Genomic DNA, 18,683 nt, shown 5'->3' with positions numbered 1-18,683 from the left:
TCAATCACCAGAAATACAAGGTAAAACCTAAAACTAAATATAAGTGATCTGCATCTATTTGACAGACACTATTACACTCATCCCATGTAGTGCAGTCTGTAACAGAGGTACACATGTCTCCTAACTTCTAATTCCCTCTCTGAAAGCAAGGAGTCATTTGAAATTCCCTCTGCTTCTCAAAGGAATCACTTTAGCACAACTGAGTTTGAAAATGTTTTCGGCGGCGCGGCTCAATAGGCTTATCCTCCGCCTGCAGTGCCAGCACACCAGGTTCTAGTCCTGGTTGGGGCGCCGGATTCTGTCCCGGTTGCCCATCTTCCAGGCCAGCTCTCTGCTGTGGCCCGGGAAGGCAGTGGAGGATGGCCCAAGTCCTTGGGCCCTGCACCCGCATGGGAGACCAGGAGAAGCACCTGGCTCCTGACTTTGGATCAACGCAATGCGCCGGCTGTGGCGGCCATTGGAGGGTGAACCAACGGCAAAAAAGGAAGACCTTTCTCTCTCTCACTGTCTACTCTGTTAAAAAAAAAAAAAAAAAGTTTTCATAATCTCATCAAGTTCTCCTCCACTAAGCTGTTACTGGTTTATCTGCCTCTCACTTTTTCCAGACAAACTGCTAAAATCAGTGTGTGACCCACACAAACTGAGCCAGTCACTCAAGAAGGGAAGAGTCAAGAATGAAAAACTAGAAGTTCTTTTATGTTAATGTTTTATTTAAACCAGTACAAGCACCATGCTTAACAAAAGACTGTCCAAAATAAACATGCAATATGAACTAGCAGAGACTGGAACCACAGCTTAAGAAGTTGTGCCAGTTGTTGGTTTTGTTAAACAATGACAGAGAACTGTTAAAATTCACAAGACTAAACCATTAATGTTTCAAGCCTCCTGGATGAGATAATATTGGACCATGTAAATCAATAGGAACTGGCCTGCCATGTCAGTGACCTTAAACAATACTCAAGTAAGCATACGTGTATGAATCATTTTCCAAAGAGTGGGAAAACACAGTTAATACCACAAGCTTCATGGAGTTGTCTGAAACATTACATGAACACGATCACCGATTTGAAATGTCAAATGGTGTAAGAGGAAACAATTGCTCACCAATCTCCAACTTGGAACCATTGGTTTTAAAGTGGCTTAGAAGATTATTTACATTCTTCCACAAATACAAAATAAGATTTGTCCTGAAATGTTTGAAACACTTTTTCACATAAACTGTAAAGGCTCAAACTCTGTAGATTCCAGTATTATCAGTCTATTGAACAAACAGGGAAAGCAACCACTCTAAGAATGCTTCAATTGGTAGAATACAAGTTACTCTTTACTCCCACCAAATATCAGCATTTAAATGCTTATGAAAATATTATTCATCACTAGTCCACATACGGATTAATGACATTACTCGGATTTTAAAAGCAGTCCAACCATGTTTAAAGTACCCTTCCTTAATATCTATAATGGGTGGGGGGAAAACAGCCAAATTTAATTTGGCAATCAAGTCCCCTAACCGTGAACTTTTCAAAGTATCAGACCATGGTACAGTTTATGGCTACAACTGACTCCTGAAAATAGGAGCTAAAGCGAGGGAAAAGTGCTGACATTTTTGCCACACAGATTATTTGCTGATGACAATACAAATTTCAGGAACACCCTCTTAAACAAGAGTATGCTCAACTGCACTAGGCATCTAGTGATCTTTCCAGAAAGAGAATTCAAACATTTACTTTAGAAGTCGAGTAAACAAGTCAGTCAACCAACTTTCTTCCTAACAGAATTGCTTCAGTACCAGAACAAAGTGATTACTACTCAAAACTCAGACATTTTGGAATTTCAGCATAGTGACCTGAGAACAGTTTTCTTCATGTCATTTATGTTGCCACAAAAACCACACTAAATGCATACTGGGTTGGTTCTATTTTGACATTAGATGCTACACAGAACTTCAAGGTCAACAATCTCAATACGAACGCCGACTTCAAAGACCGTGAAGGAGGTTCCCAGGGAAAAAGCTGCTGCGCAAAAGGAATGATTGGGATTTAAGGCTGAATGGCAATGGCTGTGCCAGAACATATGGAATGTAAAAGCTGGAACTAGGAAATCTGGAGTTACTCATTATTCACCGGAAAAAGACACTAAACAGCAAATAAACTTGAAAAGGATAATGTAAAATATACTTAGATAGAAGGAAGTGTACATAAATGAGAATATTTTAGAGCACAGGATTTGTAAACTCTTGCTATACGACAGATGGAATAAAAAAGTTGCATTGATCCCTAGCCTCAATGTGACATGTTGCAGAATACATGTCATTGATGAGAAGTCAGACAAGTCAAAAAGAGGGAGAGTTTCTCACAGCTCTCTGTTCCTGTTGGACAACGGAACCCAAGAGCTGTGTGTGTGGCGGTCAGTGTCTTCTGACATCAAGGAGGGCGTCCCAATTGTAAAAACCAAATTAAAAACCTTAACACACAAGACCAATGAAGGAACCTCATTTTAAAAATACATTCTTGCAGCACTAGTTTCTCTTATTGATGTGAATCAAATGAAACAAAGTCTCATTTCCTTCGTTCAAAAACAAAAACTCTCCACTCACTTGTTATATTTGCATTTCTGCAGAATGATACACAAGTTATTCTCCCACATCAAAATACCTCTTTAAGGAATTCTTCAACTTCCTGGGTGAAGATTTTTCTCTCTTAAAATTGGAATGAAGAAACCTTTCCATTCATTAACCAAATACCTACTCCAGCACTTCCTCATCTCCAGCTGACTTCCGATTGCTTCCTGAATCCCAGATTAGGGAAGCCAGACTGTGGGGAAGAGAAGATGCTGTTCATATTGTCAGTTTTTCTACTATTGTTACCACTTAATTAAAGTTGGCACAGAAACCTCAAAAATGAAATGCAAAGAACATATAAATGGGAAATATGACAACATAAGAATGCCTTGGCTAGTTCTGAAATGACTAAGATATTCTTAATATAAGAATTCACTCACCAAATATGGTTAGTCTCTAGATCTCTAGACCTTGTATCAAGTTAGCATTAAACAATTACTTATAGGTTTGTTTTTAAACTGTGCTATACATTAGCATCCTTGCTTTATGCCAAGGATACCATCACCTAACAAGACTGGTTAGTTAACTACTCATGCATCCAGTTTAGAATACCTTCTGACATTCAGGATATAAGATGTGTTTTCTACTGATGTGTTAATAACATTATTCACTATGGCCAAAATTTTATAAGTATTTTTTTGTTATGGCACAAAACTGATCACAAATATATCCCAAATTGTAATTCTCAACTGCCATATATTCACTAATGCAAGCAGATAGCTGGAATTTTAAAAATATGAAGTTGATTTTATTACAAATTTTAGATACACATATTAGAAAATTGTTTCACTTGGACGTTTTAAAAAAGTATTAATTTCAGCAAATTTGGAATACTGGCAGTGTAAAAGTCTTAAACTAACTTCAAAGCTAACAAATCAAAGGCACAGTATTAACACACTTAAAATCATTGGTGTTCACAGGACATTAGGAGATGCTTATAAATAAAGTGTTATGAACCTAGGTTAGAAACTCTCTAGAAATAACACAGTCAGGAATGGAGCCCTTGATTAGTACACCCCACCAGCTGCTAAGACTAAGATCTATTTTCCACATGAAAACCTAATACTCATGTAATTCTATCATAAAACCTAACTTCCAAATCTTAAGAATGACTGATGAACACAGTTTCCAGATCTGAGAAAAAACAAGCAGGAAACTGAAGGAGGTATGGAATTGAGAAAAAAAAATGTCCTTGTAACACAGATTACGCTACAAGAAATTATTATCCATGGCTCAAAATTTGGGTCACTCAAGCCTTTAACTCCAAATTAACTGAAATGACTTAACAAGTGATAATATGCTATTTTCATTTATAAACTGCTAATTTCCAGTATTTGTCAAAAGGAGGCAACTGTTGTCTATCACAATCTAATACCCACTTTCCAATGGTCTCTGTAAATAGTAACAAATTCTGAACCATAAGTTATAGAAGTTAATCACAAGAGTGCAAAAAGTCCCTGGAGGAAAGCAGTCCACCTAACAATTACAAATCTAAGGAAACACTTTACAAAGTTTCATTACTATGAAGATGACTTCCTCTTTGTTCAAACTTTGCACAAATGAAGAAATTTTCTTTACTGCAGGAAACATACTGTAAGTAACAGTGCATTTTTAGGCATAAATAAGTATTTATGTCAGGTTCCAGTATGGTCAGGTTAATACATAAATACTTTGGAAACACAGAAGTTCACATTAGTGGAAAAATCCCAGCTTCTCACGTAACCACTCTTCAGTTAGGTCTTCGGTATTTCTTATTTCAAATACCTTAAGGAAAAAATATAGGTCAGACTCTGATACTCACACACACATTATAGACCCGAGTGTTATATATCAAATTTTGCTTCCTTCCATATTGGTCATGACTTAGCCTGTGTAAACTAGATAAACCTTTTAGGCAGTCCTTCACTTTGTTTATACGCTAAGCACTCAGTTACCAAAGCAGAATAATCAAGATGGCATAAAAACAAAGTTCTCTTAAAAGCTGCTTGTAGAGAGACAATGCACTACAGCAGAAGATGTGACTGAGGGCCAGATTTGAGCTTGAAACCTATCTCTGAAATGTACTATTAGATGCAATCCTGGGCAGGTTATTCATCCTCAGAATGACCCTGAAGAAGCTCCTTGCTCTCGGCTTTGGCTTGGCCTAGTCCCAGCCATTGTGGCTATCTGGGGAGTGAACCAGTGGATGGAACATCTCTCTCTGTCTCTCCCTCATTCTGTGTAACTCTTTCAAATAAATAAACTTTTTAAAAAAATGGGGGGGGGGCAGCACTGTGGTGCAGTGGGTTAAAGCTCGGCTTGCAGTGCCGACATCCCATATGGGCACCAGTTCGAGTCCCAGCTGCTCCACTTCCTATCCGGCTCCCTGATAATGGCCTGGGAAAGCAGTGGTAGACAGCCAAGTGCTTGGGCCCCTGCACCCACATGGGAGACCCAAAAGCTCCTGGCTCCTGGCTTCAGATCGGCTCAGCCCTGGCTGCTGTGGCCATTTGGGGAGTGAGCTAGTGGATGGAAGATCTTTCTCTGTCTCTACCTCTCTCTTTAACTCTGTCTTTCAAATAAACAAAAAATAAATCTTTAAAAAATTTTTTTTAAAAAAAGGAACTCTTGGTAGATTTAACCGATACAGTGACTTCTCTATAGCTGCCTACATTTTTAATGTGATCTCCTCTAATCAACTTGATGTTCAGAAAACACACCTTGGTTCAAACACTTCTATAATTCTATTTCCAAATAATTTACTGCTGTGGTCTAAACAACTTGCACCTACATGGAAACCACATAACACTTCAGTCTGTTTTGGCTATTGTTCTAGATCCAAGGGAAAACACTGAACAAGCAAGTCAAATGTGAACCCACCTTGGTCAGCTCAGCCGTCTGCACTAGCTTATTCTTGCTTCCAGCATACATCATCTGCTGCTCAGGCTTACATCCTGGAAAAGAAAGGTTGGGGTAGAAATGAGCTGTGGAAGTGAATGTGATGGGTGCTCATTATACTTGTTTTTAAAAATGACACATGTAGGGTCTCCTTTGCTTACAAACACTTTGATCTAAATGTACATGAGCTGAATTTGAGTCCTATATTGCATATGCCTGTTTAAAGAGACATAACTAAAGTACAAATAGCCAAGTTTACAGGTCAGCAAAAATAAATGATTTTAGATCTCTATAGATGCCAACTTTTTTTTTTTTTTTTTTTTTTTTTGGACAGGCAGAGTGGATAGTGAGAGAGAAGAGACAGAGAGAAAGGTCTTCCTTTTGCCGTTGGTTCACCCTCCAATGGCCGCTGCGGCCGGCGCATCTCGCTCATCCGAAGCCAGGAGCCAGATGCTTCTCCTGGTCTTCCATGCGGGTGCAGGGCCCAAGGACTTGGGCCATCCTCCACTGCCTTCCCAGGCCATAGCAGAGAGCTGGCCTGGAAGAGGGGCAACCGGGATAGAATCCGGCGCCCTGACCGGGACTAGAACCCGGTGTGCCGGCGCCGCAAGGCGGAGGATTAGCCTGTTAAGCCACGGCGCCGGCCAGATGCCAACTTTTAAGACTTAAAAGTTTTTTGATTTTTTTAATGTTTTCATTTTTAAATTGACACATAATAACTATAATGTACTCTCTTTATTTTGATACTAAATAACAAGATCAATTTTACAGATGACTAAAATATATAAGGTTTTGGGGTGATAGTGGGACAGGTATATCTGCTCTGAAATAAAGATACTCTGCTTCCATATTTAGTTCCAAATTCACTGCATTATATTATAAGTGTGAGCAAATGATACAAGTAACATTCAGAGCACAGTTCCATGAGCAGTCTTGAAAACTGGTGGAGGGCCGGCGCTGTGGTGCAGCGGGTTAATGCCTTGGCCTGAAGCGCCGGCATCCCATATGGGCACCGGTTCTAGAGCTGGCTACTCCACTTCCCATCCAGCTCTCTGCTATGGCCTGGGAAAGCAGTAGAGGATGGCCCAAGTCCTTGGGCTCCTGCACCTGCATGGGAGACCCGGAAGAAGCTCCTGGCTTCAGATCGGCGCAGCCATCTAGGGAATGAACCCAAGGATGGAAGACCTCTCTCTCTCTCTCTCTCTCTCTCTGCCTCTCCTCTCTCTATGTAACTCTGACTTTCAAATAAATAAAAAAATCTTTATAAAAAAAAAAAAAAAGAAAACTGGTGGAAGTAGAAGTTTTGATGACAACAGATTTTTGAAATACCAATAACCCATTTTAATACCCAATGTAAACTACTCTGGGATCACTTTCAAGAATATCGGCATATCACTGTTAACTACTACTCAAAATATAAACATTGCCAGCACTGTGACATAGCGGGTAAAGCTGCCACCTGCACTGCCAGCATCCCATATTGGTTAGAGTTCCAGCTCCTCCACATCCCATCCAACTCTTTGCCATAGCCTGGGAAAACAGTAGAATATGGCCAAAGTGCTTGGGCCCCCATACCCACGTGGAAAACCTGGAAGAAGCTCCTAATGCCTGGCTTTGGATCAGCCCAGCTCTGGCTATTGCAGCCATTTGGGGAGTGAGCCAGCATATGGAGAACCTTTCTATCTCTCTCTGCCTCTGCCTCTCTGTTACTCTGCCTTTCAAATAAATAAACAAATAAATAAATCTTTTAAAAAAAGATAAACATGATTATACAGAGTTCACATAAAAAAGATTAATATATATTTCTGATATCTAAAAATGTCATTGCATTTCAAAATTCTTAAAATTCATGTATGATGTGGCCAAATAATTGCAATTCTTGGACTTTATCCTAAGGAAACAAACATGTTCTAAGACATGATGCTTTATAGAAACTTCTTTCTAGGGATATGTGCAGGTGCACGTGAGCACACACTAAATTTAGGTTATTCAACACTTTTTAGCCTTAAAATTAGCATATAATTTGTCCACTATAAGAAGAGTTCAGAGCAAAACCAATGAATTTTAAATACAACTGAAAGAAATTCACTTACCAACAGGACTGGAGAAAATAAAGCACAGAGGATACGACACTCTTCCATCATCATGTTGATATTTGTAACTATACACAATGAAGGTTTTTCTCAAGTTAAAGAAACTAACATTATTGCTCCAAGAAAGGTACTTACCAACACCTCAGGGAACAATGGGTGGTAAGATTCTATTCATTTAGGCCACATTTTCATTATTCATTATCTTTCCACAAATATAAAATCATATAATCTCTCAAAAAAGAAATGTATTAAAGTGTTGACTTAATATGAATTTTTCCTTTCTCGATATTTTATTATATACCTATAGTAAACAGAATTGTTTAAAAAAAAGAAAACAATGTATCTAACACAACTCTTCACTTTTCTAGGTCCCCCAACATGCACATCGAGTTTAATTTGGGTATGATCGTGATGTGGAAGGACACCGTAAAATATGTTTTTTAAAAACTTAACAAACGAGCTCACATATGAAAACTGACGACTAAAGAAAACCCATCTTTTTAAAGCACTAAGAAAAGGATATCGAGGCTGCCGCTCCGGTAGCTCGTCCTTCAGTTCATCCGGAGAAACGCCCTGGCCCAGCAGAAAAGAACACCTTGGACACACTTTCCTACCAGATCCCGACACCCACTCCACTCAGTCAGAAATTCACGGCCACGTACACCAGCAGGAAACGGGGTTTGACTGAAGTGCTCATACATGGAGGTCACTAAACTCAGTCCACGCCAAGCCCCCTTCAGGGCCTCAGCCGAGCTGCACTTACTACAACTGGAACCAAGGGCACTGCCCTCTGTTCATGTCCCACCCGTCAGGAAATTCTGAGCCACAGAAACCAACAAGGCCTCAGAGGAAACCACAGCACCTGATTTCAGAAGGTTACTTTTATTTTGGCTCTAAATTAGTTACTTAATTTGACAAACTAAATACTCAAATTGTAGGATTTTAGCTTTTAATTAGTAGCCAAGGAATTTAGAAACAAGTTACAAAGTTGACTCATTTTGTACTGGGCAGACAGCCCTAACCTCTACCACAAGGGGCCTTAAGAAGGTGGTTAAAATAGCATGACAATGTACTACACAGTAACTGGCCCACGCTTCTCATGCATAATGAACATGTATTTAAGAGGTTCGGAACTCATCTGAGAAGTGCGTACAACTAATCCAGCATCTCCTGAGCAACAATAACTGCTTAACTATAAAACTTCATTGATTTCGTTTTACAAACCTCAAGTTCCTCATCCAGCACCACCAGGCGTTTATCTTTGTCGATCTTCACTAAAATAAAAATAAAACATGAGTGAACTGTGATTCTAACGTGACCTTGATCTATGCAACCCACAGTCCCAGCCTTTTTTGGGGCATCTAAAAAAAAAAAAAAAAAAACATCAGGAAACACAAGCATAAAACTCATTCACAGTTTTAGCTGATGACCAATAAGCTTACTTTGCTTTCTATTTAACAGCCTTGACTCACACTCCCAGCGCCTGGTTTGTTTATTTAGCACTTCATGTTAACTTCTTAGATTTACTATTTATATGAAGAACTCTGTAACTCAAACGTAACTTCCTAGACAAGGAAAAAATCTGTAAGGGTGGCTGTGGGCTGTGACTGAGACAGGATTATGTACAACATGGTTAGAATCTCCAGGAGAAGTGGACTAGGGTCAGGATGGAGAAACTTCAAGACTCCCAGCTCCTCCAGTGTCAGGATTTCATGGCGCAGGACCATTACCACGACTGGGAAGGCAATACGCAAATCATGCTTTCCACTTTAGGAAGACAATGACGCTTAAAAGCGCTCTCCATGAAACTGGAGTTGAGGCTGAGAACCTGAACGGGCCCAGAGTCACTGAGCACCACGCTGCACTTCACCCGCTCAGGGTCAGCAAGGCTTCCCATGCAGGATGAACACCAGGCTGCGTGCAGTTCCCCAAAAGGGCAGGAGCTGAATGGGTCACTACAGATGACCCCTCTCAAAAAAGAAATGTACTAAAGTACTTCCTAAGCGATCAAGAAGTCTGTCTTCTCCAGGACTCAGATAGGACCACGGGGAGGCACCTGCCACCTCTGCTTTCTAACATCAGAATTAGCTGTTACATTTTTTAAGTGATCTTAAGGTGGTGGGGGCGGGGCATGAAACAGGAGGAGGCAACGTTACTCTCTAAAGGGTCACTTTATTCAATGTTTAAGAAAAACTACCACCACATATCTGAGATAATCAATGTTGACTTACTTATAATGGCAGCATTGTTTGTTTCTTTGCGAAAACGGAACTTCCTCAGCTTTTCCACTAAATCTTCAGCAACATCACAAACCACCAAAGACTCACTCTATGAAAGAAAAAATCACAAACAGAATGCCACGACTTCAATGTGTGCGCATGTTGAAGTTATAAAATCTAGTATCCTTAAAAAGGTATACTGACATCTTGGAAAGTCAATTATGTGAAAGCATTAAAGTAAAACACATGAACATTTAAAAGAGCTTTTAAATTTGCCAAACTTTGGATCTATATTGCTTAATCATAAACCTTTGTTCATCTTAAATGTAAGGTATACTTTAGCTTTCTCTTCCTGTTAAAATGTCTCAAAAACCAGAGCCAACAAAATACAATCCATCAGAACTGGAGTGGAAGGGAAGCAAATGAAAGAAGTTAAGGATTACATGTGGCATTAAGCAAGGCAATTGTAATATTCCACCCTGTGCAGGAAGAACAGGAAAATGATCAAATGATCTTATTGTAACTAAAACCAGTACGTCCTTAGTTCATTTTTGGATCTCACGACTACAGCTGGGAAAAACAATAACAAAAGCATTAAAAAAAAACTAAAATTGAAGACCAATAAATTTTATAACTTAATTCAATGACTATGAAAATATAAAAAGGGACCAGCGCTGTGGCTTGCAGTGGCCTGGGAAAGCAGCAGCAGATGGCCCAAGTCCTTGGGCCCCTGCACCCACTTGGGAGACCCAGAAAGAAGCTCCTGGGTCCAGCTTCGGATCCACGCAGCTCCAGCCACTGTGGCCAATTGGGGAGTGAACCAGCAGATGGAAGACCCCTCTCTCTTTCCCTCTCTTCATCTTTCCCCCTCCCCTCCCTCCCTCTCTCCCTCTCTCTCTCTCTCTCTCTGCCTCTCCTTCTTTGTAACTCTGCCTTTCAAGTAAATAAACAAATCTTAAAAATATATTTATATATAAAAGTAACTGTTAAGAAAGTATGACAACGAAACCAGATGAAACAAACATATATATGTGCTAAAAGAATATTTTAAAAATTATATTAGGGAACCTTCCCAGAAATCTGGCAAGGAAATGATCATGGGTAATCTTGCAGGGTGGGTGTCTGGCAAAACAGTTAAGCAGCCAATGGGATGCCTTCACCCCATTCATGGTGCCTGGGTTTGAGTCCTGCCTCCATTCTCTACTATAGGTTCCTGCTAAGGTACACCTGCCAGGCAGCAGGTAATGGTCCCTGTCACCCAGGTGGGAGCCCCAGATTGAGTTCCTGGATTCAGCTTAACCTAGTCAAGGCTACTGCAGGCATCTGGGGAATAAATCAGCAGATGGGAAATCTCTACCTCTACCTCTCTCTGCCTTTCAATAAATAAACAATTTCTTTAAAAATAGCAATTTTCCTTTCACAGTGCAATGTATGACTACAAACAAGAGGACAGAAATCTTTTTTTTTTTAGTATGTAAAACTCAGAACATACACAGAAGAACAGCACAGTGAGACCCAATGTATCCATCACTCAGCCTCAACCATTATCAACATATTTTTTTTTTAAAGATTTATTTGAAGCGCATAGTCTTTCACACACATACACACACCCTCACTGGTTCACTCCCCAAATGGCTGCAATGGCCAGAGATGGGCCAATCCAAAGCCAGGAGCCAGGAGATTCTTCTGGGTCTCCCACATGGGTGCAGGGGCCCAAGGACTTGGCCCATCCTCTGCTGCTTTCCAAGGCCCATTAGCAGGGAGTAGGATCAGATGTGGATCAGCTGGGACTCAAACCAGTGCCCATATCACCGGTTACACCACAGCACTAGCGCAAGGGAAAGGTGTTTTTTTTGTTTTGTTTTGTTTTGTTTTTAAAGATTTTGTTTATTTGCCAGGCAGAGTTACAGAGAGGGAGAGATAGAGAGATGGAAGACAGGTACTCCATTCGCTGGCTCACTCCTCAAATGGCTGTAATGGCCAGAGCTGGGCTGATCCGAAGCCAGGAGTCAGGAGTTTCTTCCAAGTCTCCCACATGGGCACAGGGGCCCAAGCATTTGGACCATCTTCCACTGTCTTCCCAGTCCATAAGCAGAGAGCTGGAAGAGGAGCAGCTGGGACACAAACTGGTGCCTAATGGGATGCCTGTGCTGCAAGCGGAGGCTTAACCTACTAGTCACAGCACAGGCCTCCCCACCCCCAGGTCAATCTTATAACACCATCAACACTGGTCCCAAAGGCCAGAAGTCATTTCATCTGTCAGCATTTTATCATGCATCATTAAAGACAGCATGTGCCATTAAAAACATAAGGACATTATTCCACCTCAGAAAATGGACAATTCCAGTTTCAAATATCCAAGTAGTATTCAAATTTCCCTGCTTTATTCTTAGTTTAATTGAATCAAGTTCCAAAAAAGGGCCACTCTCTTTGATCTCTTCCTTCTCCTCCTTCAAGGAAATCAGATCACTTCTGAGACCAATGCTAAATGCATGCCTCATTACAACTCAAAAGCATTAGGCTTCCAATTTCAATTGTAAGTTAGAATAAAAAGTACGAGCTTGCTTTTTTGATCCTGTGTTGGATAAATGAGAGCACATGCTAAAGCAGAAAATGATTATCAATTTTAAATTGCCTTTTAAATTCAGAATCCTGGTAATATGTGAGGTGTGATAAAACTACACAATGGGCCGGCGCTGTGGCGTAGTGGGCTAAGCCTCTGCCTGCAGTGCTGACATCCCATATGGGTGCTGGTTCTAGTCCTGGCTGCTCCTCTTCCAATCCAGCTCTCTGCTATGGCCTGGGAAAGCAGTACAAGAAGGCCCAAGTCCTAGGGCTCCTGCACCCACTTGGGAGACCCGGAAGAAGCTCCTGGCTCCTGGCTTCGGATTGGCACAGCTCCAGCTGTTGCAGCCAATTGGGGAGTGAACCAGCGGATTGAAGATCTCTCTCTGCCTTTCCTCTCTCTGTGTAAATCTTTCAAATAAATAAATATATATTTTTAAAAAAAGTTATATGGTGCCTCCTGAAACGAAGATTCATGGTCCATTTTTTTCCTATCTTCCAAGAAAGATTCCAGTCAGAAAACTAGAATTTCCTTGGGGCCGCCGCTGTGGCACAGTGGGTTAATGCCCTGGCCTGAGGCGCTGGCATTCCATATGGCTGCCGGCTGTTCCTCTTCAGATTCAGCTCTCTGCTATGGTCTGGGATAGCACTGGAGGATGGCCCAGGTCCTTGGGTCCCTGCACCCACATGGGAGACATGGAAGAAGTTCCTGGCTCCTGATCGGCACGGCTCCGGCTGTTGCGGCCCTCTGGGGAGTGAACCATCGGATGGAAGACCTCTCTCCTTCTCTCTCTCTCTCTGCCTCTCCTTCTCTCTCTGCGTAACTCTGACTTTCAAGACAAAGAAATAAAAAATCTTAAAAAAGAAAACTAGAATTTCCATTTTTTCTTCAATGAAAGGCAGAATCTATTAGTGAAACTAATAAATATTTTAGATTTTTGTTTAGGCAAAGACTAATTTTTTGTGAAAGTTGTTCAGAAGCAGTAACTGTGATACCTAGAGCTGCATGTGTAAGCTGGATGTGTTAGGATCAGAAACCAAGTGAATGGGCTGGCGCTGGAGTGTGCTAGGGCAAGCTGTCACCTGCTATGCCAGCATCCCATCCTGGAGCACTAATTCAGCTCCTTACTAATGCACCTGGGAAGGCAGCAGAAGATGGCCCACGTGCTTAGGCACCTGTCGCTCATGTGGGAGACCTGGATGGAGTTCTCAGCTCCAGGCTTCAACCTGGCCCACCTATGACTGCTGCAGCCATTTGGGGAGTGAACCAGCAGTTGTTAGATATCTAAGATCACCCTCCCCACCTCTCTCTCTTTCCCCCCCTCCCCTTTCAAATAAATAATCAAATAAATCTTAAAAAAAAAAAGTGAAAAATATGCTGTGCTTTAACTTGTATAGTTTTTGTATTTTTACTCCTCTCAACACCATAATAAGGCCTCAAACTCCTTCCTCAGCCAAGTCAAATAGCTCATAGTTAGACACATTAGGAATAACAATAGGTTTGGCATAACAGTTAACCAGCTGCCTGGGCAGGGCCAGTATTGTGACATTCAGCCACTAATTGCAACACCAGCATCCCATATGGGAGAGCCAGTTGGAGTCCTGCTTCTGATCTAGCTCTCTGCTAATGTGCCTAGGAAAGCAATGGAAGATGGCCCAAAAACTAGGGCCCCTGTCACCCACTTTGGAGACCTGAAAGCAGTTCCAGGCTCCTGGCTTCTGTCTGCCCCACCCTTAGCAGTTGGAACAGCAGATGGAAGCAGTTGACAGCTCAAGTACTTGGTCCCTGCTACCCATCAGCCTGGTGCATCCCTATCTTTTGTGGGCATTTGGGGAATGAACCAGCAGATGGAGTATCTTTCTCTGTTTCTCTGCCTTTCAAATAAAATGAAAATAAAAAGATGTTTTTAAAAAAGAGTAAGTCTTAACACAAGTACAGGCCTTTCAGCTAGCAGGTTTTCTTTTCTTTTTTTTTTTTTAAGATTTTATTTATTTTATTTGAGAGTTAGAGCTACAGACAGTGAGAGGGAGAAAAAGAGAGAAAGGTTTTCCTTCTGTTGGTTCACTCTCCAGATGGCCGCAACAGCCAGAACTGTGCCGATCCGAAGCCAGGAGCCAGGTGCTTCCTCCTGGTCTCCCATGTGGGTGCAGGGGCCCAAGGACTTGGGCCATCCTCTACTCCTTTCCCAGGCCATAGCAGAGAGCTGGATTGGAAGAGGAGCAGCCAGGACTAGAACCGGCGCCCATACGGGATGCCGGCACCGCAGGCGGAGGATTAACCCACTGTGCCATGGCGCCGGCCCCTCAGCTAGCAGTTAAGACACGTGCATTCCATATCTATATTGGGGTGCCTGGGTTTGATTCTCAAATCAAACCACAAATCCCAAATCCAGCTTCCTGCCAATGCAGATCCTGGGAGGCAGCAATAATGGTGAAAGTAATTGGATTCCGGCCGGCGCCGTGGCTCAACAGGCTAATCCTCCGCCTTGCGGCGCCGGCACACCGGGTTCTAGTCCCGGTCGGGGCACCGATCCTGTCCCGGTTGCCCCTCTTCCAGGCCAGCTCTCTGCTGTGGCCAGGGAGGGCAGTGGAGGATGGCCCAAGTGTTTGGGCTCTGCACCCCATGGGAGACCAGGATAAGCACCTGGCTCCTGCCATCGGATCAGCGCGGTGCGCTGGCCGCAGCGCGCTACCGCGGCGGCCATTAGAGGGTGAACCAATGGCAAAGGAAGACCTTTCTCTCTGTCTCTCTCTCTCACTGTCCACTCTGCCTGTCAAAAAAAAAAAAAAAAAAAAGAAAGTAATTGGATTCCTTCAACTCACAAGGAGGAAGTGGACTGAGTTTCTCACTCCCAGCTTTGGCCCCAGCAGGGGGCTTTGGCAGACATTTAGAGTCCATCAGCAGATGGAGAGCTCTCTCCTGCTGTCTCTCTGCCTCTCAAATAAAAAAACTTTAAAAAAGAATGAATATAACGCTATAAAAACAACTCTAGGGAGCCAGCGTTGCAGCAATGAGGTTTAGGACACTGCCTGAAAGGCTGCCATCCCAAATGGGCACCAGTTTAAGTACCTGCTATTCCCCTTCTGTTCCCACTCCCTGCTAATGAGCCCGGGGAAGCAGCGGAAGATGGCCCAAGTGCTTGAGCCCCTACCTATGTGGGAGACCCAGACAGAGTCCCAGGGTCCTGGCTTTGGTCATCTGGGGAGCAAACCAGTGGATGGAAGGCTCCTCTCTCTCTCTGTAATTTTCCAACTTTCAAATACATAAAAATATCTTTCAAAAAACTTAATAAGGTAGGGGCCGGTGCTGTGGCGTAGCGGGTAAAGCTGCTGCTTGCAGTGCCCACATCCCATATGGGCACCGGTTCAAGTCCTGGCTGCTCCACTTCCAATCCAGCTCTCTGCTATAGCCTGGGAAAGCAGTGGAAGATGGCCCAAGTCCTTGGGCCCCTGCATCCATGTGGAGACCTGGAAGAAGCTCCTGGTTTTGGATAGGCGCAGTTCCAGCTGTTGAGGCCAACTGGGGAGTGAACCAGCAGATGGAAGACTCTCTCCCTGCCTCTCCTTCTCTGTGTAACTCTAACTTTCAAATAAATAAATATATCTTTAAAAAAAACTTAATAAGGTAAATGTTAACACAAAGTGAAGAGCTGAATTCAAGTGTTCATTTACTGGTTTATCCATACAATGAACATTTAATGAGTGCCAGCATTTTGCTAAGTGCTAGGGAGAAAATAATATGAAAATTAAATAAAAGATATGTTCCTTGGTAGACAATAGACCTACATCAAAAGGATCAGGCAAAAATACATAAACCTGTACTTGAAATAAGAACTGGAAAACAGAGACATGATGCTGTGAGAATTTATGACTGCTGAGGACAGCATGGCCCCAGCAGGCTTCCCCGACAAAGGTATCCACGGACTAACATTGCCTGTGCAAAGACTGAAGTGAGCGTGGCACAGCCAAGAAAATGAAAGGCCAGTGATTCAAGCACATGGGATGAGCAGGAGCACTGTCCAAGATGAGCCTGGTAGGGGCCAGACCACACAGGGCCCAGTGGTCCACATTAAGCACTTCGATTTCTATCTTATGAGCAAAGGGAACCCACTAAGGTGCTTTAAGCGGGTGGGAAAGGAAAATGGGATTAGATTTGCATGTTGAGAAGATCGCACTTGCTGTAGTGTTCAGGAACTGGGCAGACAGCCAGGACGAATACAGCAAGACTAGTTAACTGGCAAGACTAGTCCAGCCGAGATGAAAGGCAGCTGAGAGAGGCTGACGATACGGCTAGATGCTTTACTTGGATGTCCCTCCATGCTCAGAGCAACCCCGTGAGAAAGGTACTGTTAGTATCTCCACTTTGCAAGAAAGCAAGGCTTCCAGGGGTTAAATATCTTCTCCAGGCCGGCGCCATGGCTTCACAGGCTCATCCTCCCCCTTGCGGCCCGGCACACCGGGTTCTAGTCCGGTTGGGGCACCGGATTCTATCCCGGTTGCCCCTCTTCCAGGCCAGCTCTCTGCTATGGCCCGGGAAGGCAGTGGAGGATGGCCCAAGTGCTTGGGCCCTGCACCCGCATGGGAGACCAGGAGAAGCATCTGGCTCCTGGCTTCGGATCAGCACGGCAGCAGCCACTGGAGGGTGAACCAATGGCAAAAAGGAAGAAGACCTTTCTCTCTGTCTCTCTCTCTCATTATCCACTCTGCCTGTCAATTAAAAAAAAAAAAAAAAAAATCTTCTCCAAAGCTAGGCAGCTAGTGAAGCCAGGAGTCAACCAGGCAGCCTGACCTCTAACCCACTCTCAACACTGCTGCAAAGGAGCAGGAGCCAGTGACCGGCTGGATATGGGGGCGAGCAGAGTGGAGTGGGCAGGGAAACAAGGATGATCAAGATGACCCTTGACTTCTGGTTTGTATTAACAGACTGAATGGCACGCTGTTACAACAAGTTCTGGGAAGACCAGGTTAGAGGGGAAGGCACATGTGTTGTATTTTGGACAAACAGGGTAGCTTTGGGGCATTCCAGTGGGGGAAAATCTTCCCAGGGGAGGTTAACTCACTAGTGGAATACATAGATCTGGACTGGCTCTCAGAAGCAAGATGTGAGATACAAATTCTCACCTCATCCAAACAGACGTGGGAACTGAAGCTGTAAATACAGCAGACACAGAACAGGAAATGAAGGATTCCTATGGTTACTGTCCAGAGAAAGGGCGACAGTGTGCACGGGAAACAGATGGACCAACAGAAGCAGGAGGAAAACCAGGAGTCCTGTACCCCAAAAGCCTAGGGGTAAGCATGAGGGAAGAGGACGTTTAAAAAGGAGAGATTGCCGATTCCCTGGAATGCTGGGGAAAGGTCACCAAAGATGACCAGTCGAGGGATTGAGCGCCCATGACAAGACCTTTTCGACGGAAGGGGGTTGAGAAGGGAGGCTGTAGCGCTGTGGTTTCTGTTCCCGTTGTTCCTAACGACAGGGAGCATATGTAACCCCCACGGGAAGGTGTCAGAAGATCAGCGGTAGAGTTCATTCGCCACTTCATTTTATGCTTGGGGTTCATCCCATTGGGAGAACGGAAGCCAGGGCCCCCAGACCCAGCAACACTAAAGCTATTGACAAATACTTTAGAGTCAAGCGCCAAAGCCTTGGGTCCAAAGATTTCCGACTGCCTGTGAAGTCGAAGAAAGCGAGGGGAAGGCGAATTCTTCAGAGAGCAGGGGCAAGGAGGAGACGGACAGAGGCTCAGGCGAGGCCGGGGCGGGGGTGGGGGTACTGCGAGCAGGACAAACACTCCGGGCAGAAGGGCTCTCGGGGCCCACTGGCTCTCCGGCCGGGGGCCCCAGCCCTAGCAGGGAATCCGGCCATTCGGGGCAGTCCTCCGCCGGGCCAGACCCCTGAAGCCGGAGCCCTCCATCCAGAGAGGCCTGGCGAGGACGAAGCCCCTCCCGTGGCTGCACCCTAGTCCACAGCACGCCCGGGTGGGTCGACCCCGGCGCGCCCGGAGGCTGCTGCCCCGAGGCGCGGCGGCGGCTGCGGAGGCCAAGTCTCTGGCTGGCTGTGGGCACCGGCCAGCTGCCCGGGCGGAAGCAGCCGCTGACCCAGCCCGGGCACTGCCCGCCGAGACCGGCTCCGGAAAACAGGAAAGCCCGGCTGGCTGGCCCAGCCCTCCGGCCCCCGCCCTCCCCGCGGCAACTCACCATTTTCCTTCCGGCCGTCAGCAGCCCGTCGCCTTCTCTAGGTCCCTTTAAGAATGGCACGGCGGCCGCCTCCCTTCCTGCCCCGGCGCCAGTCAGATTCGCCCCCACCTA

At 44.1% G+C, this 18,683-nt stretch overlaps 1 protein-coding gene across 2 annotated transcripts; it reads right to left on the bottom strand.

Moving 5' to 3' along the window:
* Nucleotides 1–676: 676 nt before the first annotated feature.
* On the bottom strand, nucleotides 677–18,683 carry GMFB (glia maturation factor beta). Of its 2 annotated transcripts, none has more exons than XM_062205100.1 (7): nucleotides 18,573–18,683; nucleotides 9,822–9,918; nucleotides 8,815–8,864; nucleotides 8,114–8,163; nucleotides 7,591–7,676; nucleotides 5,480–5,553; nucleotides 677–4,384 (listed from the first exon to the last, which is right to left on the bottom strand). In XM_062205100.1, the coding sequence occupies exons 1-7, from the start codon at nucleotides 18,573–18,575 to the stop codon at nucleotides 4,313–4,315; spliced, it is 432 nt and encodes a 143-aa protein (XP_062061084.1). In that variant the 5' UTR covers nucleotides 18,576–18,683; the 3' UTR covers nucleotides 677–4,312. The 2 variants fall into 2 exon arrangements, with proteins under 2 accessions (XP_062061084.1, XP_062061085.1); XM_062205101.1 differs by having other exon boundaries at nucleotides 7,591–7,673.

Source organism: Lepus europaeus, chromosome 11 (genome assembly GCF_033115175.1).
Source record: "Lepus europaeus isolate LE1 chromosome 11, mLepTim1.pri, whole genome shotgun sequence".
NCBI classification, from domain to species: domain Eukaryota; kingdom Metazoa; phylum Chordata; class Mammalia; order Lagomorpha; family Leporidae; genus Lepus; species Lepus europaeus.
Note: the sequence above shows the minus strand (reverse complement) of the source record. Positions and strands in the feature narration are given on the sequence as shown.